The 21,788-nt window shown below is 44.4% G+C and overlaps 2 protein-coding genes across 2 annotated transcripts in view; one reads left to right on the top strand and one right to left on the bottom strand.

Annotated features, from left to right (window-relative positions):
• Nucleotides 1-1,759, bottom strand: part of PLPPR4 (phospholipid phosphatase related 4) — a 53,400-nt gene extending 51,641 nt beyond the window's left edge. The window contains exon 1 of the mRNA XM_063136222.1: nucleotides 1,649-1,759. Within this exon, the coding sequence (XP_062992292.1) occupies nucleotides 1,649-1,759 (111 nt within the window). The remainder of the gene's footprint in view (nucleotides 1-1,648) is intronic.
• The window catches only part of LOC134403086 (very-long-chain 3-oxoacyl-CoA reductase-like), an 80,950-nt gene continuing 60,919 nt past the window's right edge, over nucleotides 1,758-21,788 (top strand). The window contains exons 1-2 of the mRNA XM_063133211.1: nucleotides 1,758-1,865; nucleotides 4,021-4,137. Coding sequence (XP_062989281.1) covers nucleotides 1,758-1,865; nucleotides 4,021-4,137 — 225 coding nt within the window. The remainder of the gene's footprint in view (nucleotides 1,866-4,020; nucleotides 4,138-21,788) is intronic.

The following is a 21,788-nucleotide window of genomic DNA, read 5'->3' as shown; positions in this document are numbered from 1 at the left end:
GTACTTACAAGTCTGGGAATAATTTCCATGGAACTCAATGGGGCTTACTTCTGAGTAGACACATATAGGATTGCACTGTTAGGAGAAGGAATGGGCACTTTTCATCCAAACTTTTCTTATGTGGGATAACTCACACATTCCTCTCTCCCTGCTCTTGCAAAACTTTAAAAAATTTTGATGCTTCCTCCCTAAATTCTCTCTCTTTTTAATTTTTTTTACCAAACAACAAAATACTCATTTAATACCATCCTTACCACAATCCTTCCTTGAAATGGGCAGACATTTAAAGCACTCTATATGCCATGTGATCATATGTGATAGCCAGGTTGTGTGAAATGGCTATCAGCTATCCTTGGACAGAGTCATCCTCACTTGTCAACACAGAACCCATCAATGGGAGTCATGATGGGATGGGATGAACTTATTGTTTGCTGACTACTCCAACTTTCCTCCCTTATGTTGTCCTGTGCATCACCCCTAAAACAAAACAGGTTGAATCAGTCCATCACTTCTTCCCTCCTGAGCCCTGCTCACTTACTGAGCTGTCAACAAACGTATGAATCTGAAATCCTTTTTTTTGCCCCTCAGCAGTTAAGAAACATGTTGCAAGTACCTGTACATTGCATTGCCAGAAGCAGTCAAAGTGTGTGCTTGTGGAACTGTAATCAGGTACTACCAACCGGGCAGCCATAACAGATTTTTAGCCTTTAATGGGAAAAGCAACAACAACAACAACACACACTGACATCTTTGCTTTTGTGAAGGCGCACAGCACAGCTGTGACCACCTATGAAAATACCAACAGCCATCCAAGCACATCCCATAGACCGGACGCTTGCCCTATATGTACATATGCTAACAACAATCCAACATTGGTTGATTAATAATCTGTTTTTAAAAAAGAAGAAAAAGAAACCCAAATTGTTCTCCATCCCCATCCCCTTAATGTGCTATCGTTTTAATTTTCTCAGCTACAAATGCATGCCCAGCACACACACACACATAACACGACCCCCCTTTTTTCTGAAACAAAATTGGGATGCTCCTGCACACGTGATATGATCTCATGTAGCTGCCCCTTCCATTTGCAAAATTCCCTTCGATTTTCTTTTAAAGGAATGATCACTTACACACACAGACACACGCACAGTTTGTTTTTCCAAGGTAGTCCCCCCCCACACACACACATCGAGGCAGGTGTGTTCGCACTGGTACAGCTTGCTGAGGTTCGAAACCTCATTCTGATCTTGTTCAGGAAACAACCGTTCGTCAACAGAAACCAAATGAAAGTGTGTGTGTGTGTGGGGGGGATTCCCTCCCCCTCTTGATTAAAGATGAGATCATGAGACCCAGTTTCTAGGCATCAGTGCCAGGCAATCTGACCAAGATCTCCCTGAGAGCATCCACGTCAAATCTGAACGGCCACCCCAACTCAAGCCTTGCATGGAAGTCGAACACGTACACACACGCACACACACACTCGTGTTGTACAACTGATCTCCGGCTCTTTCGATCAAAGAAGCCGAGCAGGGATCCCAGGGGACCGGCGGGTGGGGGCAGAGAGTTCGCCCCGGACGTGACCCTCCCTCCAGCCCTCCCCGCCTCCAAGGGGCTGCATTGGGCTGCCGCTCCACCTGCCCGGACTCACCTCGACAAAATAAAAGCAAGGCAGGAGAGTGACGCTTTCCTTGGTGGTCACTTTGCTCTTGGGTCTCTCTTTCGCGGACATGCTGGCGCCGGCGGCGGCGGCGGCTGGCATGAGGTGGGCAGGCGGCGGCGGCGGCGGCGCGGGAAGCAGCGAGTTGGCCGCGGCAGGGGCGCACCCGGGCAGCCTCCCTCCTCTCAGGCTGCCCCAGTGCCTGGCGGTGATGTCACATCCCCCCGGGGCCCCCTCTCGGTGGGGAAGGAGCGCGCAGCCCAGGACTTCCTCCTCGCGAGCCGGCGGCGGCGGCGGCAGCAGCAGCAGGAAGCCCGGCTGCTGCTGCTGCCCGCCGCACGGCCGGCCTCCTCTGCCGCTCTCGGCCAGCAGCCGCCGGCTCTGCTCCTGCTCCAAAGCGGCGGCGATCAATGCCTCCTCTTGGCCGCCGCCGCCGCCGCCGCCGCGATCGCCTCCGGCATAGAGCCCTTGCCTGCACCGAGCAGCAGCCGTCGCTCTCGCAAGCCGGCTTCTTCGTGCAATATTCATAGATCTGACGTCAAGGAACCTGCTCCATGCAGGAAAAAAAAAGGGGGAAGGGGGCCCGTTTGCCTACATGATGAAGCTGGAGGAGGAGGAGGAGGATGCATCGAGAGAGAGAGAGAGAGAGAGAGAGAGAGGCAGCCGCCTTAACTCCTTCACGCCCTATCCTCAGCGCGGTATTGGTGAAGATTTAGAAGGGGCGGGGTGGCGCTAACACGTAGATCGTCAGAGAGGATGAGCGAGTGACAGGAGACCGATTCACACGTTACGGTGTTCGTTTTTCTTTGGGCGCATGCCTCGGGCGTTTTGGTGCACGCCTCGTGGCGGAGGGGTGGGCAGCTTGTGGCTACCCAATGTTTCGGCCTACCACTCCCATCATCTCTTACCATTGTCTGTGGTGGCTGGGGCTGATGGGAGTTGTAGGCCAAAACATCTGGAGGGCTACAAATTGCCCATCCCTGATGTCGATGCTCCTCTTGAAGTACTGGCAGGCAGGTCATCCACACAGGTACACCTGACCTGGGCAGAAGAAGGTAGGAGGTCGGGATCTCCTGGTATATCTCTGGGTGATCCGAAGCAGATTAGCAAAAGGATTTCTGGCTCCCAAGATGTTTAGCAAAAACAACAAGAGAATACTCACCCACCCCAAATTATGTTAAAATATAATGCTGAAAACTTGGCTCTTTACTTAAAATAAAACTCTGAGCTCAGAGTTCTTTCATTCTAATTGTATGTCTTTGTACCAGACTCTGATTGGTGGATTTTGCGGGTATAAAATATTGGTGAGAACATGAGGGGGATTTCTAGATCACTGATAATGGTTAAAAGACGGGTTGGGCTCAGGTCTGTCTGGAAAACATGCAAAACCCATAATCCCAGATCCCCCCCCCCTTTAAGGTTAGTAAGTGTAAGGAAATTGAATTCCGTACGTGCTCAGAAGTAGCCTCATCTTTATTATTTCCTATCATACAACAGGGGGATTAACACTGAAAAAGCTATGGGTCCCTTCTATAGGTAGGACAGTCCTCAAAGAAAATGGATTTGTAAAATAAAAATGACATATCAATTGTATTGATTGCTGCATTGGTGCCATTCAGTGAGCGTGTGGGAAAGGGATTTCAGCGGAAGGGCGGTATTGTGTCTTGGACATAGATAAGATTCAACTGCAAAGAAAAATAAGACAACTCATCATTCAGTCCATACAGCCAGAACGTCTAGAACAGCCTACCTCAACCTGGTGCCCGCCAGAAGTTCTGGACTACAACTCCCAGTGTTCCCCAGCCAGCCATGTTGGCTGAGGAACACTGGGAGTTGTAGTCCAGAACGTCTAGAGGGCACCAGGTTAGGGAAGGCTGATGCAGAAAATAACCTAGGAAAAAAAAAAGATATACAATACAATCTTATACATATCTACACAGAAGAAAAGTCCTAGTGTGCTCAACGGGACTTCCTGCCAGGTAAGTGGGTATAAGATTGTAGCCTTAAAGGCGCAATCCTATGCATGTTTAGACAGAAAAAATTCGTACAACACCCATAGCTGGCTGGGGCATGCTGGCAGCTGTAGGACTGTTTCCCCCCACTAAACATGTACAGGATTGTTCACTAATTTATTTCAACTTCAACATTTTAAAATTCATTTATTTCCTGAACCTGCATACTAATTGACTGCCACAACAATAGAAATATAATTGTTTTGCAACCAAATTCGTTTGCAACAACAGCCAAGGAGCATAATCCTAAACTTTTGGTCATGCAGCCCTTATCTGCCCTTTCTACTGCAGAATTTATATCTGCATAAAATAAGAGACAAATTTCTGTTTAGTTCTCTGTACTCATACAAGGATGTTGAAGAAGATCACATACTAGGAAAGTTAACCAAGACCACATACCTGAAGAGTAACAAGTGTCTAGAACATCCGAGAAGAAGGGATGGTGGTGGTTACTGGAAAAATAGTGGGGTATGGAATAGTGGAGTATGGACCCTAGTTTGAAGAAAATTTTTATAAGTATTTACTATAAACAGCTGATTGGAAGATATCTCCTAGGCAAGGGATGGGGAACTTCAGGTTTGGAGGTCAAATCTGCCCTTACTGGGTCTCAGTCTGGACCTCCGGGTTTGCGGAGATGCCCCTGCCTCCTTCCCCTGCCCCCACCCCCTTTCCCTCAACCACCAATCATTTGGTGATTTCCTGGCTTTTGTGCACTTCCCCCATTCTAAAAGGATGAAGTGCCTCACCTAAGGCCTAGTTATTGGCAGTAAGAGCCTTAAGCTAAAATATACTGATATCATTGGTAGTTTGGCCCCTCCCCTTTTGCCTTTGGCCACTCCCACCACTGGAATGCGATCCTTGAGTTTCTCCAGAATTGAATTTGGCCCTCGGACTGAAAGTGATTCCCTGCCCCTGTCCTAGGCAATTGGTGGTGGGGAAAAGAGGAAAAGCAAACCAAGGCCCTCCTTCACAATGCTAGTTGGCATTTCCCTAAGCAGAACTTCCATTTCCCCCCCTCTGGAATTCAATCTTTGGTAAATGTTGACGGCAAGTCTAAAAAGGACTTGTTGAAGTTCCCCTGAAAATAGGTGTACATTTGTCCAGCTGTCTTCTACTTCAGCCCAATTGTGAACATGGGAGTTGTAGGTCAAAACATCTGGAGTAGGGATGTGCTCCGCTCCGATTAGGACCCTAACCCTTGCCCAGAGGCAGAGTAGAAGCGGACCGGGGACCCCTAGAAACAAGGTGAAGAGAAGCGCCCATTTTCGGAGTGCTTCTCTTTCCGCGGACCGATCCGATCGCCATTTTGAAACATTTCGCCCATAGGATTGCATTGCGGAAAAGAAAAGGGGATAACTGTGTTGTTTTTGAAGCTATCTTTCTGAAACTTCTTGTGCTTAGAGAGTCATGGCTGGGGGTCATTTTGAGCCTACTCTCAGCTCTCTGCGTGGTGCGGTTCGCTTGCTAGAATTTTTTAAAAAGTAGGGTAAAGGCGGGAAAAAGATTACCTTTTTGAAGGGCTGAGGGGCAGAGTCAACTCCCGGTCATGATCACGTGATCCCAAAGTTGGAGGAGGGGATAGGCAAAATGGGTAACTTGGGATTCTGGGAACTTCTCTTTCTTAGTCTGAACAGACTTTTCCCAGTGTTTTTTTAACACAGTAGCCCCACCAAATGCACAAACACAACCTGAAATCATATACTAAGCCAATAATAAGAGATAGAAACACAGCACTGCTACCCACCCTAACTTTGGGGAACAACTGAAAAGATGTGGTGCAAGGGGATGAGCTCCCCTAGGGCATGTGGACGTGCCCTCACTCTCTCCTGTACTTGGAGGGCCATCAGAGCCCTCCAAAGAGAGTAACCCGGTGGAGCAACACCTATTATGAGTTGAAGTGAGAGCTTTGCTTCTTAAAAGACTGGTTCTTACACAGGACCAGTTAAACTGGCCGATGATTCCCCATCTGGGCACGTCCACCCCCCCCTTATTACTGGTAAAATATAGCCTATTTTAAAAAAGTTCTTCTTGTTGCTTATTCAGCAACACTGCTGCTTTTAATTCCACCCCTCCTTTATTTATTTATTTATTTATTCCATTTTATATGCATTACTGGCTTATCCTTGGCTCACTTCCTTATGCCCCCAGAAATGTCTGCTGCCTGCCTGCCTTCCCTCCCTCCTCCCCTGCCCGCCTCGCAGGGATGGTTTGTGTCTGGCTTTGACTCAGGGGAGAAGTCCTTCCTGTGCTCACTTAGAGTTTTGGAAGTTCCAAATCCATTTTTCAAGTGTGGAAGAAGATTCATTTAGGTTGATCTCTACTCCCCAATTCATGGCATGTTGGGATTTCCTTTGAAATGGCCCCATTGAGCTGTCTGCAGGTTTAAGCCCCGCCAAAAATCAGGGGATGATGGGATTGCCTTGTACCTTGGCATGATTGTGGGTCTAGATGGCATCTGTGAGTGTGCCCACTTCCCTTTTTTTTATCTGTCCAAATGTCAGAGAACAGTCCATGTCTGCAAATGGGGTGCCCGATTTTCATAAATTCCCCCAAAATCAGGGGATGATGGGACTGCCTTGAGTCTGGGTGTGCATGTGTATCCCTGGATAAGCTATCACGGTGGCGAGTTTGAGGTTTTTAACATGCACATTGACGGAGCTATCGAAAGGGGTGTGAATGGGGTGCCTGATTTTCATAAATTCCCCAAAAATCAGGGGATGATGGGACTGCCTTGAGTCTGGGCATGTGTGTGTATCCCTGGATAAGCTGTCATGGTGGCAAGTTTGAGGTTTCTAACGTGCAAATTGACGGAGCTATCGAAAGAGGTGTGAATGGGGTGCCCGATTTTCATAAATTACCCAAAAATCAGGGGATGATGGGATTGCCTTGAGTCTTGGCGTGCGTATGTATACCTCCATGAGGTGTCATGGTGCCAAACTTGAGGTTTCTAACTTTAACAGAAAAAAGTTGTATACTTTTTTAGCTTAATGCAAGCCTATGGGGGGGGGGGGGAAACGGAGCTCCGATCAGGATCCGGAGCTCCGCGGCAGAGCGGAGCGGACATAGGCAGAGCGGGGGCGGAGCGAAGCTGCCCGATCCGCAAATCGTGGATCTGAAAGAGAAGCGGAGCAGGGGGTCCGTGCACACCCCTAATCTGGAGCAGTCTTCCAAATGTTTTGGACTCCAACTCCCATTATCCCTGGACATTCTGGCTGGGGATGATGGGAGTTGTAGTCCAGCAGATCTGGAGGGCTGCCAATTGGGCAATGCTCAGCTGGTTGGCCACACATTGCCCACCCCTGTTCTAGGTTAACGTTTGGCCATTTAATTCTCATCTGGTTATTATAACCACCATTTTTTCCTTTGCATTGGACATGCTAAACTTTACCTTTTAATAAGTTGCTCTGAACTCATGAGCATGTATGTGTGTTGTTGTGTAAGTTTGTCCTGTCCTTTTGCCATAATAAGGGCTCTCAGTTGCAGTTAATGGAAATGGCCCTGTTTTAAGGGAGCAAACAACTTTGTTTGAATGACTCACATGGAGTTCTGCACTAAGGCATCCATTATTGTTCCTGCAGGATCATGAGAGGAGCTGACTTTACCATGAGCAATTGTTTCCATGGTGAAATGTGTTATTTTGGGAGAATTATATTGTGGGGCAAAACCGGAAGCTGCCATTGAAGTTAATGAAAATCTTGCCTAAATGTAGCATATGCATGGGTGCTGATCTGTACCTATACATCTACATTTATAGTTATTGCTGTAATGAGATAATTACCTTTCATTTGGCATTTTTCTAGCCTATGTGCTGTTCACACACAGGCACTCAGCAATTCCTCCAACAGCAAAAACTTAAGAATCCCTATACAAGATCACATCAAAAATCTGTCTAGTCCAGCATTCTGTTCCAAGAGTCGTCAACAAGGGAAATTCATAAACTGGGCATGATTGCAAAGAGCCCTACCTTATATTTTGTCCACAACGCTGCATATTTCATACTATCATAGAAGAGTAGAACTGGACAGGGCCAACCATCCAGCTAATGGTTGATGCAGAAGCTACAGAGTGAGAGCAACCCCAACTCATGGCCCTTGCTTGAAGGCCTCGAATGAGGAACAGCCCACCACCTGTCCAGGTGGTGAGCTGTTCATCAAACTAGGGTGACCATATGGAAAGGACGACAGGGCTCTTGTATCTTTAACAGTTATGTAGAAAAGGGAATTTCAGCAGGTGCATGCAGCAGCACCTGGTGAAATTCCCTCTTCATCACAACAGTTAAAGCTGCAGGACCCTGCTAGTGTGACCAGATACAAAAGAGGGCAGGACTCCTGCAGCTTTAACTGTTGTGATGAAGAGGAAATTTCACCAGGTTCCCCATATAGACAAATGACACCTGCTGAAATTCTCTTTTCTACATAACTGTTAAAGGTACAGGAGCCTGGTCCTCCTTTTCATATGGTCACCCTTGTTAAACTGCTGTGATCATCAAATCATTTCTCTAGTGTTATTCAGCCAAATTCTATTCCCCTGCAATGTAAGAACATTACATTTAATCCTGCCCTCTGGGGCAGCAGAGAACAAGCGTTTGCCCTCTTTTATGTTCCCTTCAGTTTTGTCTAGGCGATACATACACACTGCCTTCAACCTTTCATCATAGGAGTGGAGGTTAGTAGTTCCTATGTCAGTGTGGTGGTGAATCTGCTCCATGTTTCAGTCAGAACCAGTGATAATGCTAAAGGATGTCTCCAAGGTTTTGAGTGTACTTAGGGGATAGAATTCAGCACCTTGGATTGATCCTTTGGAGTCCTGACTGGTTCTGACTGAAACCCAGAATGGCTCCACTGCCCCGCTAACATTGGATCCACCAGCCTCCACTGTTTTCCATACTGGTGAGCATTTTTGTTGTTTTTAGACAATGGCTAAGATGCTTTCCAGTTCTTTTGTTTTTTTTTAAAGGCATATACGCTAGTGGCCATTACTTCATTTCGTGGTAGATGAGGTACTTTACCACAACCCAACATCCAACTCTGGAGCCAGTGCTGAGCTCTAGGATGCAATATTAATTTGCTCTGAGTGCAATGTCCAAAAATAGCCTTTCAGGACAAAATTAATGTTATACTTGATGCAGGGATGCCATGTTTCACCTTTCCCCATAAGTTTTAGTCACACTTACCTGTGTTGTGATATCACCATGTTCTGCATTTCCATTCTATTAGTAGGGATAGGGGAGGAAATTGTTCAGTTTGCATTATAGTGTGAATACACCTAATTTTGCACTTTAAAACCAATATGTGAACCGTAAACTAAAACCCAGTTTTCCTTCAAAATTCACACTTCTCCAATTTTTTGCAATAGAGTTCTCAGATTAAAAAAAAAAAGCATACAAAATATTAGGGGAAAGTGTACTGAAAATGCATATATACATGAAAATAATGTTAAAATACATAATATCAGGAAAAGTGATTACAAAAAGGGTTAATGCTCAGGAGAATTGTGAATAAACATGCATATATTAGGAGAAATGCACACAAAAATGTGTATGAATTTTCATACAACCTTTTTCTCTCTCATTGTGTTGGCTGAAAAATTATTTAAACAGAGAAGGCCACAAAGACACAACAAGAATCTGCTAACTTCCAAACAGTTTGGTGCAAATGTATTGACAATGTATTGCTTTAATTAGCAAACAAGAGTTCCCAAAGAAAACCAGCAGGAAGTCGTGGACAGCTATGGAAAGATACATTTAGACAGAACAAAATCTTCTTCGGTGATCGACTTCTGTGGATAAATGTAAGATATATTGAACGTGCTGTGATTCCTGTTAACCGTAGTTTGCTTTCTTAAGTAATGGTTGTGTTTTGGTAATTGAATAGTTGTAATATTTTCTATACACTCAATAATATTATGAACATGGAATTTAAAACTCAGCAAAATAATGTTTTTAAAAACGTTTTGGACAAATCAAACAACAAGACTGGAATAATGAGAAATGGAGGGAAACAGAAATAAACAAAAATAAACAAATTTGTCCATCCCTGTGAGTGACAGTTAATAATGGGTACAGGGGAAACATATGATGGGCCTGTTCAGACAACACACTAAACCATGGTTAGGCTGCTAACCCTTTTGCAGCAAATGGTTGTTGAGCATGTTTAAACTGTGGTTATGTAGCCAGTGGTTAGGAATGGCTCACATGACATGTGAGGTCATGGTTCACACGATATGCTAAGCCATAACATTTAGCTCAAAATGCTTAACCACTGTGGTTTAGCATGTCATCTGAACAGGGTTATTATGAACATCATGATATGGGTAAATGTGGCTAAGGTTTACATGGAGAGTGGGGACGACTTAACAGAAGAGTTATCGTACTCAGCAGTGCCTTCATGTGTAGGGTGAACATTTGAAAAGGAGGACAGGGCTCCTGTATCTTTTACAGTGGTATTGAAAAGGGAATTTCAGAGTCATGTGTATGCACGCAGCCCCTGGTGAAATCCTCACTTCATCACAACTGTTAAAGATACAGGAGCCCTGCCCTCCTTTTCATATGGTGACCCTTTTCATGTGTTTGGTAACTCATAGTTTGACCCTTAGACAACGGATGTTTCTAGGAATATTGACAACAGCCTAGCTATCTGAGTTTATCGCATTAATATGATAATCCTCTCATGAAGGAAGAAAGAGCTGCATTGTGGGAGTCACAGCCTGCTCTGTACAAACAGCATTTGGGCTGAATTTTGCAGTTTTATCTCATCTTTGTAACGCACAGATTACTCCTTCAAAGTGAATTGAATCCCAGCTAGACCCAGGTCAATCACTTACCTTGCAGTCCCCTATCAAAGTAGTCATTCACTCAGGAATTACCTAAATTCTTAATATATAACCTTATTTTTTCTTTATTAAAAAAACGACAACTTAGAAAACTTTCCCATTCATTTTTAAAGGAATTGCCTTCAAATTGGGGTGTGGTGGCGGTGGAAGGAAGGAAGGGCCATCACCATTTTCCAGAATAATTGTTTCTGAAAACAGCTTGACCAAACAATTTTGTAAGATGTTACCAGATAAGAAAATCTCGAAAGTATTAGCCACCAGGAAAAAACAAAACAAAACAGCCAATCCTGAAGCAATATGTGAAAATGGAATTTTTGAATAAAATTGAGGAAAAGTAGTTGTTAATTATTAACACTTACATTAGCTTTTAGCAGCTTCATTCCCACCCCTCACTTTCCTCTGAAGATTTTTTTTTTCATGTCAGGAAAATAATTCTCTGCTTTGATCCACACTGTAGGTCTCAGGAGAACAGGATGGAATTTGACTGAATATGGAAGGCGTTCTACAGTGGGGCATATTGAGTATACACAACGGAGATCTCCAGAGAGTACAAGAAAGGTGAAATGTGCCTTTAAGTTAGCAATAGCACTAAGTGATTGTTTCTGCTTTATTCTGTAATTTCCCTTTTGCTCTACAAAGCTGCCTCCTTATAGTCCTTGCATAAGTAGGTCAATGTTTTAAAGCAACAGTTGCACATAAATAATTTTATGTTGGGGAGGTTATGGAGTTTGCTCCAGAACAGAATGCTTAGACCTGGGCCAGATGTACACCAAGCAGGATATAAAGTGGTTTGAAAATGGTATATGAAATGTGTCATGGGCCCCAACAGTTGTCAGTGCACTTCAATAATATCATAAAGCAGTAGCATAGATCCTGCCCCGGTGGCAGAAAGCTTCCCCAAGTCAAGGAAAGTGGTTATGTTAGGGAACACACCCCATCCTACTTTTGCCATTGCTGAAATCTTCTCCTCTTCTCATTCACTGGTCACCTGAGAAAGGCAGTGGCTCAAACCTCTGCATCTATAGTCAGATCCGGGAACCAAAACACAAATAGATACTTGGAGTGGAATGACCACTGTGGATAGGGGGACATGTTTCTCCCTCTCTCAAAATACTAGAACCCGGGGTCATCCCATGAAACTGATTGGTGGGAGATTCAGGACAGATAAAAGGAAGTACTTCTTTACACAGCACATAGTAAAACTATGGAATTCGCTACCAGAAGATGTAGTGATGGCCACCAGTTTAGATGGCTTTAAAAGGAGGCTAGATAAATTCCTGGAGGAGAAGGTTATCAATGGCTACTAGTTATGATGGCTATATGCTGCTTCCAGTAGCAGAGGCAGTAAGCCTGTGTACACCAGTTGCTGAGGAACATTGGTGGGAAGGTGCTGTTTCACTTGTGCCCTACTTGTGGGTTCCTGGGCAACAGCTGGTTGGCCACTGTGGGAACAGAATTCTGGACTAGATGGACCTTCAGTCTGATCTACCATGGCTCTTCTTATGTTTTTATGTTAACTAATGGGTGTCCACAGGAGATATGTAGTTTGGTCCTGGCTAGTTCTGAGTTCTTCCTGCATGCTTTCTCAGTAGAACACCTGTGATCCAACAATCCTGGGCACTTTTCCATGTGTCCTAGGATTGCCTTTTCTCATGTGTGCCTATCTGTATCCTGAGGTCACCATCAGAGGCCCTGTTCTGAGTGCCCACCAGGTGGAGGGAGGCGGCTCTAGTTCTAAGCTATATGTTGACTAATAAATTTAATACACTAAATAAATAATCATGGAATAGAACTGTTATAAATACCATAGGGAAAGTTGATTATCCATTAGACAACAGCCATGAGGTGAGCAGGATCAAAGAAGATCCTTCATTAGAGGTTTCTAAGCATTGGCTGGATGGCCCTTTATCAGGCTGCAGTCTAGCTGCAGATTTCCTACCTTGGCAAGGGGGTTGGATTTTTTTTGACATTTGAGGTGCTGTCCAACTCTGTGTTTCTAAATTCCCTAATGACTATCTGTGCTTTCCGATCTATGGTGCTGGATTCTAGAGTCTCATGACTGTTAAGATTTACTTTCAGAATGTCTGACTCATACTAGTAGTGTTTTCCTTAATTTATAAATTATAAGGTCATGTGTCTGGGCTGAAGCTGGACTGGGAACTGTACGCCAATCTGAAAGCCCTTTCTCTAATCGCAGACTATTGCAGTCAACTATAGTTACCCTGTGGTAAAGGAAAGTGCTTTCTGCATGCCTCAAAGCATGTTCTTCAGTATGACATCCTCTCATATCCCAGGACTCAGCTCTGTTCCTGAAAACACATTTAATGGCCCAGTCCTCTGCAAGAATGCTGTTTCCTGTCATCAGTGGTCTATGACACATCTCAAATTGAAATCACTAATGTTGAATATATGGTGTGAGATTTAGGAAATATGTAGTATGAAATAAATTATTGTTCTATGTCTGGTTGGCGTCTGATTCGCTTTGCAGAAAAGTTCAGACTTGATAGATTTTCTGGTTGGTGCTCTTGAAGAATATGCTCAGCCAAGAGTACTAATGTCATAGATTCTTTTGAGTGCTGCTTTTTGTGTGTAACGCCATTTTAAAAAAAACTAACCAATTGGGTTGAGGAAGTATGGGTTGTAGATTGTATCCAAGTTAGTCTAACTTAAGTCCTATTCATTTCAGTAGATATTCTCTAAGTAGAACTAACATTGGATACCACGTTTCATTTTAAATCAAAAATTCAGCAAAAATGGTCCAAAAGGAGAAAAACGGCTTGCATGAGATGCTGTCACCTTTGATACCAAAATGGCAAAATCAACAGGACAGTAGCAAAAATGAGTACAAAAATGACCCTGTGTTCAGCGATCGCACAGTATCCTTAATGAATATTCATTAAACGAAAAAACTACGGTTTACAAAACAACATTAAGGCTCTACAGTTTTCAACCAAGCACCAAAAACCAGGGAAATTGGGAGTTAAGGCTCACAAGCCTTAACGCCACATCCTCCCTAAGGAGGCAGAAAGTGCCAGTGAAATTCTCATTCTCCCAAAGCAGATAAACCATGAGGACAGGATGGAGAATAGGATATGCAGAGGTGACTGTGGGGTTGTGGAAAATTGATGACGAACAACTTAGGGCTACCTACTTCTTTTTTGTTTAGAGCAACCTGGTGCCCTCCAAAGATGTTGGACTACAACTCCCATCATTGCATGTCAGTATGTCCCATGGACAGGATTGCTGGGACTTGTAATCTCAAACATCTGGAGGGTCATAGAGTGTCTCTAAGTGCCTCTCTCCTTCTTTCTCGGGCATGTGTGCAAAAGATGGGAGGGGGCGTCTGTTGCACTGCTTACTTGCAGCCCCCAGGAAAGCCGGGACTTACTGTACCTTCGCATTGCATTCTAAATCAACAGAAGTGTCCCATTCTTAATGAGGAGGATCCTGCACTCAAGCATTGGATTACAGACTTTTACAAAAGAAAGAGTGTGGGTGGAAGCTTTATTTCTATGGGATGGAAATGATGCAGGGGATACATTAGCTTTCCCTTCAGGGCTGTGCACGGACCCCTGATCCTCTTCATGGCCTGATCTGGAAAATCTGGATTGAGCCTGATCCTCTTCGGGCTGATCTGCCAGTCCCCCGCTCCACTCTGCGGAGCGAGATCCGGCTTCGCCGCCGGTGCCACATGGATGGCGCCACCGGTGCCAGTGCCAGGTAAGCCACCCCCACCCCCTTACCTGTGTCTGTCATCGCGGGCTTCAACTGAGGCCCCGGCTTGAATCCGGAAGAGGCCTCGGCCTTCACTTCCGGCTTCAACCGGGGCCTCAATTGAAGCCCGCGATGGACTGCGACGGACGCAGGTAAGCCTCCCTCTTCCCTGCCCCCTTACCTGGCTCCGCTGCTGCCATGGCTGCATGGATGGTGGCGCCAGGGGCGCCAGGTAGGCCAAGCCCCTGCCCCCTTACCTGCGTCCATCACGGGCTTCAATTGAAGCTGGAAGAGGCCTCGGCCTTCACTTCCAGCTTCAACCCGGGCCTCAATTGAAGGCCACAATGGACACAGGTAAGCCTCCCTCCTCCCTGCCCCCTTACCTGGCTCCATTGCTGTGTGGCAGCACCAGATGAGTCCTCTCCCCCCCACTTACCTGCGTCCAGAGCTCCAGATTGAGGCAAACCTTTTCGCCTCGATCTGCAGCCCCCCCGACTCCCTTCACCTCCGCCTTTTCTGGAGGTGAATCAGGCTGCCTCGCTACTGCTTCTCCAAACTGAAGAGAAGCAGAGCACAGCCCTATTTCCTTTTGCTTTCAGCACTGTGGTGGGTTGGTGGGGGTTCTCCCTTAACTACAACCAACCCCAGGCAGTCAAAAAAAAGGAAAAAAGAAGTGGCTACCTCCTATATCTTGACAAAACTACATGTCCTAGCCATGGCAAAATAGGAGAGCACTGTTTGGGGCTCAAGTGCTTTCCCAACTTTTAAAGCGTTTAAAAATAATAATAATTGGTAATGCTTTTCTTTCATGATAAGACTCCCCAGCCCCAAACCTGGGGACACAAATGCATATCTTCCTCCCCAGTTATCAACATTAAAACCCATCATAGCTAGTAAGAGCCCAAGCAGTATATACCCATATTGTGATTCCCAGTCAGACTGGTTTGCCAGAGTGGGATGGGCAAAGGAAGGGGGAAACTTTCCTTGAAATAGTCCTCCTTCCCAGCCACTTTCCCAGTGCAATGGGGCTCTTCTCCTGCCTTCTCCCCCTCCCTTCTGATCAGCTCTGAGGCTCTATAAGTGGCTGTGTCACAATATGGAGTCAGATAGGGACTCAAGGAATAAAAATTCTTTAAAAATCAAAGATGGGATTTTTTAAAAAAAGAAATTGTAGTTGGTGGGGGAGGAAGAGGGCAGGTACAAAAAAGGGCAGGGCTTCTGCAGCTTTAACTGTTGTGATGTAGAGGGAATTTTACAGGTGCTGCATGCATACAAATGGCACCTGCTGAAATTCCCCTTTCAATACAACTGTTAAAGATACCGGAGCCCTGTCCACCTTTTCATAAGGTCACCCTATTTAATGTGTTTGTTATAAACACATTCTCATTTTAAAATGTTGGTTCTTACTATTGTTAGCCACCTTTCTTTCGGCAGAAAGATGGGGTATAAATCAAATAAATAAATAAATAAATAAACAAACAAACAAACAAATAAAATATTGGTGAAGCACTTGACCTTGAGAATTAGGAAAGATCAACAGCAGAGCTAGTGCTAAGTCTGGGTTAACTCATTGAGTCTGGGATCGCTCCAAAAACCACTTCCCAGGATTCTTGCACTTGTAGACAATTTAACCACATAGGTCTCATGCCTCACATGCTCTCCAACAGCAGTGGGGTGAGTAGGGCGACCATCTTTTGTATCTGGTCACTCTATTGTAGCTCCTGCAGCTTTAACTGTTGCGATGAAGAGGGAATTTCACCAGGTGCTGCCTGCATACAAATGACACCTGCTGAAATTCCCTTTTCTACACAACTGTTAAAGATGCAGGAGCCCTATCTTCCTTTCCATATGGTCACCCTAGGGGGTGAGGCGGGTTTTGTTGCTGTGATGTCACTTCGTCAGGGTGCTGGGCCATCTGCAAACCATTCTGAGCATGGACACGTGGATTCTGGTTGAAGTGATCTCAAGTGGCCTTTCCCCCATGGCAGGAGTAAACATCTGCCAGCCCTGTATACTGGTGATGCTGCTGGGGCTGCTGGGACTTGCAGTTCAAAACATTTGCAGGACACCAGGCGGCCTAACGCTGCTCTGTGGAGTGTTACCTTTTTCTTTGAGGATATTGACATGACTTTGGGACATGAATAGCATCCTCCCCCACCATCCTATCTGTGAATTGGAATTGTTGTAAAATGGCATTTTAAGGCTGTAATTCTATACATACTTATCTGGGAGTAAGCCCCATTGTATTCAACAGGACTTTTTCAGAGCAGGCATGCATCGGATTGCAACACCTTTCATTCTTCTAGGACTCCTGTAATAAATGCGCTAAATAATCTTTGAGCACTCCCGTAGCCCATTAAAAAAAAGGTGACCAAGACAATCTCCTCCCATTCTTCATTGCCATCAATGAAAGTTTCCTTGCTATCTTCTGCCTTCCGCTTACCCTGAATTGGAGGATTGATGCCCACTGCTTAACTCATGAAGTTCTTTTTCCGTTCTCTCTGTTGGTAAAAGATAACACAGAGCGGATCACTCATTCTTCTTCCTGCTGACCATCCATTTAGGAGATGTGCAATTCATTTTTTTGTTTTTAAACAGGTAACAGTTTTATCCTATCAGTCACTTTAAATTTAGAACCCTGTTCTGAAGTAAGGTATTTTGGAACATGGAAAAAACGGAGTGTAAATGTTCTGCAAAAATGGTGAATAGTGAAATGCAGGAGATGGTAACTTATATTATTCACCGCTGATACAACTGAAGAGATCCTAGAATGCTGGGTTTGCAAAATATTGGAAGAATTTATGAATACAAAATACTGAAGAGTCAGTCAAGATTTGGGCACATACTAAAAATTCAGAAGTACAGTCCCCCCCCCTCCCATTCCCCGTTTGATTGGAATTTTAAATACGATTTACAGAGCCAACATCCAAAGATACCGCATTATTAACCAGTGGTAGAGAATATTCCCTGATTCATAAACCCCACCTCCCTGTAAAATGAAACTCTCGCCCTCTAGGGTGATATGCTCTCATGGGAATCTAGGCTTTTGCTTACACCAAGTCCTGAACCGCTGCTGAAAAGTGATAGATTCCAAATGGCAAGTGCTAACCCCTACCTGGATTTACTGCTGTGGACTGCAGTATCACCTCACTCTAACATGACAATATAGAGTTGTTCAAATGACCTAAAGCATAGAAGGAAAGATGCCACAAGTAATATAGCCTCACACTATTATTATTATTGTTATTATTTATTTATTTATTTATTTATATAGCACCATCAATGTACATGGTGCTGTACAGAGTAAAACAGTAAATAGCAAGACCCTGCCGCATAGGCTTACAATCTAATAAAATCATAATAAAACAATAAGGAGGGGAAGAGAATGCAAACAGGCACAGGGTAGGGTAAACAGGCACTGGGTAGGGTAAAACTAACAGTATAAAGTCAGAACACTGTCTGACAAACAGAAAGAAAGAAAGAAAGAAAGAAAGAAAGAAAGAAAGAAAAGACTCTGGGTAGGTGAAACTTTGCTCTGGAGAACATAAACTTGCAGAAAACCACACTAGCCCATGTCTTGATTAACATTTTTCTATTAATCAGGATAATACACTCATCTTGGACTATGAGTGTATTACATTTCAGCTTTCTATTTTTATGTAGAATGCAGATGTGGGAAACCTGTGGTCCTCCAGAGGTTGTTGGATGACAAGTCCCATCTTCTCTAACTGGGGCTGATGGGATTTAGAATTCAGCAACATCCAGAGGACCAAATACCTTAACAGATTTGCTATTCACATGGGTGTGACCTAAGCTTCTCCTTCTGTACATAATTCCAAATCCTTATCTTTCATTAATTAGTTACACATTTATAATTTCAACTGAGCAATCCACAAATATGTTTACATTGTCACTCTGATTCAGCTGTGTGTGTGTGTGTGTGTGTGTGTGAGGGGAGGAGGCTACACATGTGCAGAATCAGATTTTCACATGTGTATCCTTGTTAGATGGCCAAATGTGCATCATTTTACGGCACTTTATTGCTGGTGAAGACATTTTGAATTCTGAGAGTGTTGTGGGTGCTTTCATAAAATGGCTGCCATGCTAGGCATGACATGTTATACCAAGTCATACTCTCCACAGCACAAAATGCCTTCCTAGGCATATGTGACAGTGTCCCATTCCTCACATGCTCAGTGCTATAGATTCACTTGCCTACATAGGTAGGTATCTAGAAATGTCTTGCACTTTCCTTCAGACTACTGGTTCCTACCACCCCACCCCACAGGTACTCATTGGAAGAATCACCTGCATCCATAGGAGCCTGCCTAGTTTTACAACCATCTTCAGAGATCCTGTTGTCTGGCCTGCTATTATAATCAGGGTGGTGGTTACTGGGACAGTGCCTTTGTGGTGGTGACCCTACTTTTAGAATTCCCTTCCCAGGGAAATAATACATGCCCCCATTGGTATTGGCTTGTAAGAAGACCCCTGAGCATGCAGTGTTTGGAGGATGCCTTAATAGTTTTGTTGAATTGTTTGATTTCTGATGACCTTATAGAAACCTTCGTAAGCTACATTGGGAGGGCTATGTCATGAAAGGCAGGTTAAATTTAATAAATGTAATAAATAAATATTGTTTGATTGCTTTTTTATTTGAATGGAATAAAGTAACAACAAAAACAACAACGCATTGTAAAAGAAATGACAAAAATGCATTGTTAATCTCAAACTAGTCTAATTCTCAATATACTGTTGTACACTTTTTCAAAGGGCATTTTCCTCCTGTAAGAGTACACTTTTTTTTTTTTGCCAATTATGACAGATTTATTCACATAGGATTTAGATGACTTTAACAATCAAATGACAACATTTGCAAGGGCTTGAGAATAATGAAATTGTCAGGATCTTCCTTTTCTCTCTTTGGTCTGTCAAACTGTCAGTCCTGTACTACTGTAAATCCCAAAGGGAGATACATAGTAGAGAAAACAACAGTGAATCACATTATTTAAATATGATGCAAGTCTTCACACTTTCTTTTTACATTTTCTTAATTTAAGAAGCAAATATATCTTACTATTGTGAATGTTCAAACCTTGGCAAATGTTGACATTCATATATCAATGTTGACAACCCTAGATGAGTTATGTGAATGTGCAAAAATCAACACAACCCCTACTTTTCAAACAGGTGACAGTAGATACTTGCTAGGGCTGTGCACAGCCCCATCTGTTTCGTCTTTGGGGCCATTTTGGAGCCTCCACAATGGCCCAATCTGACTCAGGGTGCTTGGGGGCTTGGCTGCCTCATGTTAGCACTGGGTTCCTGGGTGCCCACCACACTCCTGTGCAGCTGGCACCCAGGAAAACTGGGCATTGGACTCCCTGCTCATCTGCCTCCCCCCTGTACCCAGAGCCACCACCATTGGGACTTACCTTTGCCTCTTCCCTTAAAGCCATGATTTGAAGGTAAGATGGAGGCTGTTTTTACATAATCTATTGCGGCAGCTGTAAAGGGCAATTTCCCTAATTTGTGACCATAGATCTATGAAAAAGAGCAAACCCCCATACCTTTAAATCGCAGCTCTAAGGAAGGAGGATGCACAGCAAAGGTAAATCCCAGTGGTAGTGGTGGCAGCAGCAGCAGCAGCAGGTTCACGGGGGGATAAGGAAGGGGGAGGGGGAGGGGGAGGGGGAGGGAAGGGAGATGTCCAGTGAGTCCTAATGGACTCATGGTTGGCCTCACGCTGGCAGATGGGCGGGTGGAGGGAACGGCCTACCACCAACCTGAATAGGCCTGATGCACTCTGAAGCCTTCAGAACCAATCTGCTGTGCCTCAGGTTGACCCAGTAGCACCTCAAAGTTGGGCCGAGGAAGGCTGAATCATCCCACCTCAACTCAGATTCACGGCTTAGGCCCGAGGTAGTTCATAGCCCTAATGCTTCCAGTTACATAGAGATGACAGAATTCAGCACTGTATCTGTATGTTTTGAGAGGTTCAGAAGTTTGTCTTGGATTGTCAGGCTACTCTTCTTTCTCTTGTTGTCTTCCTTTGGCCAGTGCTGCCTTTTTACTTCAGGGCTGAGGCTCCAAACTCAAAAGGCCATTAACAATACAAGCCTATAGTCTCACTCAGGAATAAGTGTCATTGAGATCAATCAGGCTTACTCCCACATCACACCAGTCCTCTTCCAGCTTCATTGGCTGGCTGTCCAGGTTCGAGCCCGATTCAAAGTGCTGGTATTAGCATTTTAAACCCTTAACGGCTTGGGGCCAAGCTATCTGAAGGAATGCCTCCTCCCATATGTACCTGCCCAGACCCTAAGGCCATCCTCAGGTGTTCTTCTCCATGAGCTCCTGCCAAAAGGAAGTGAGGCAGGTGGCTACCAGGAGGAGGGCCTTCTCTGCTGTGGCACCCCGGCTGTGGAATGAGCTCCCTAAAAAGGTTCGCCTGGTACCTACGCTATATTCTTTTAGAGGCCAGGTGAAGACCTTTTTATTCTCCCAGTCTATAAATTTTAACAGTCTATAAATTAATTTTAACTTTGCTGCTTTACATTTGTATTTCTACACTGCTGCTGATTTTATCCTGGTTGTGCTTTTATATTGTATTTTATATTATTTTTATATTATAGTTTTATACTGTTGTTTTATACTTTGAATGGTCTTAATTTTTGTGACCCACCCAGAGAGCTTCAGCTATTGGGTGGTATAGAAATGCAACAAATAAATAAATAAATAAATAGTATAGGATTGCAGCCTAAGCGTGCCAGACAAGGAGCAGCCACCCTTTGTGCTAATAGTGATAGCTGCTCTTTGCAGTGTCTTTGCTGCCAGGCACAACCACCGATGGAGGTGTGAACTGCGCTTTGGTTTCAGGCGATGCTCACCTCCTCTGTGCATGGTGTGGACAGAAACATTTTGCCTAAGTCCTCTTGGGATGTGGATGCTTCTTCTAGGACAGAACTACCCATCATCAAGAGGGCAGCAAGACCAAATGTCAGAAAACAGGCAACCCTTTTATAGACATAATTACAGTCATAATGATGTAACTGTTCCTCCAGCAGCCTAAATATTGGCCGAAATTTCAGGTGATCAGAGCTGGAGCTCTCTTTTCTGATAACTTTTATATTGTGCTTCCTTTTAAAAACAACAACAGAGGTACGTCTTGCCAGAGTTCCCCCCATCTCCATCAGAGAATTTTACCTAAAAAACAGTGGCAACGGAATCCTTCTGTACAATGGGATCAAGTTTTTCCCCATCTACAAGGCAGAGGCCCAGATATGTAATGGTCTTCCCCTCCACTATTCTAGCGCTTTAAACTAGGGTGACCCTATGAAAAGGAGGACAGGGCTTCTGTATCTTTAACAGTTGCATAGGAAAGGGAATTTCAGCAGGTGTCATTTGTATATATGGAGAACCTGGTGAAATTCCCTCTTCATCACCACAGTTAAAGATGCAGGAGCTATACCAGAGTGACCAGATTTAAAAGAGGGCAGGGCACCTGCAGCTTTAACTGTTGTGACAAAGAGGAAATTTCACCAGGTTCCCCATATATACAAATGACAACTACT

Source organism: Elgaria multicarinata, chromosome 1 (genome assembly GCF_023053635.1).
Source record: "Elgaria multicarinata webbii isolate HBS135686 ecotype San Diego chromosome 1, rElgMul1.1.pri, whole genome shotgun sequence".
Lineage (NCBI taxonomy): Eukaryota > Metazoa > Chordata > Lepidosauria > Squamata > Anguidae > Elgaria > Elgaria multicarinata.
This window is presented reverse-complemented; position numbering and strand designations above follow the sequence as displayed.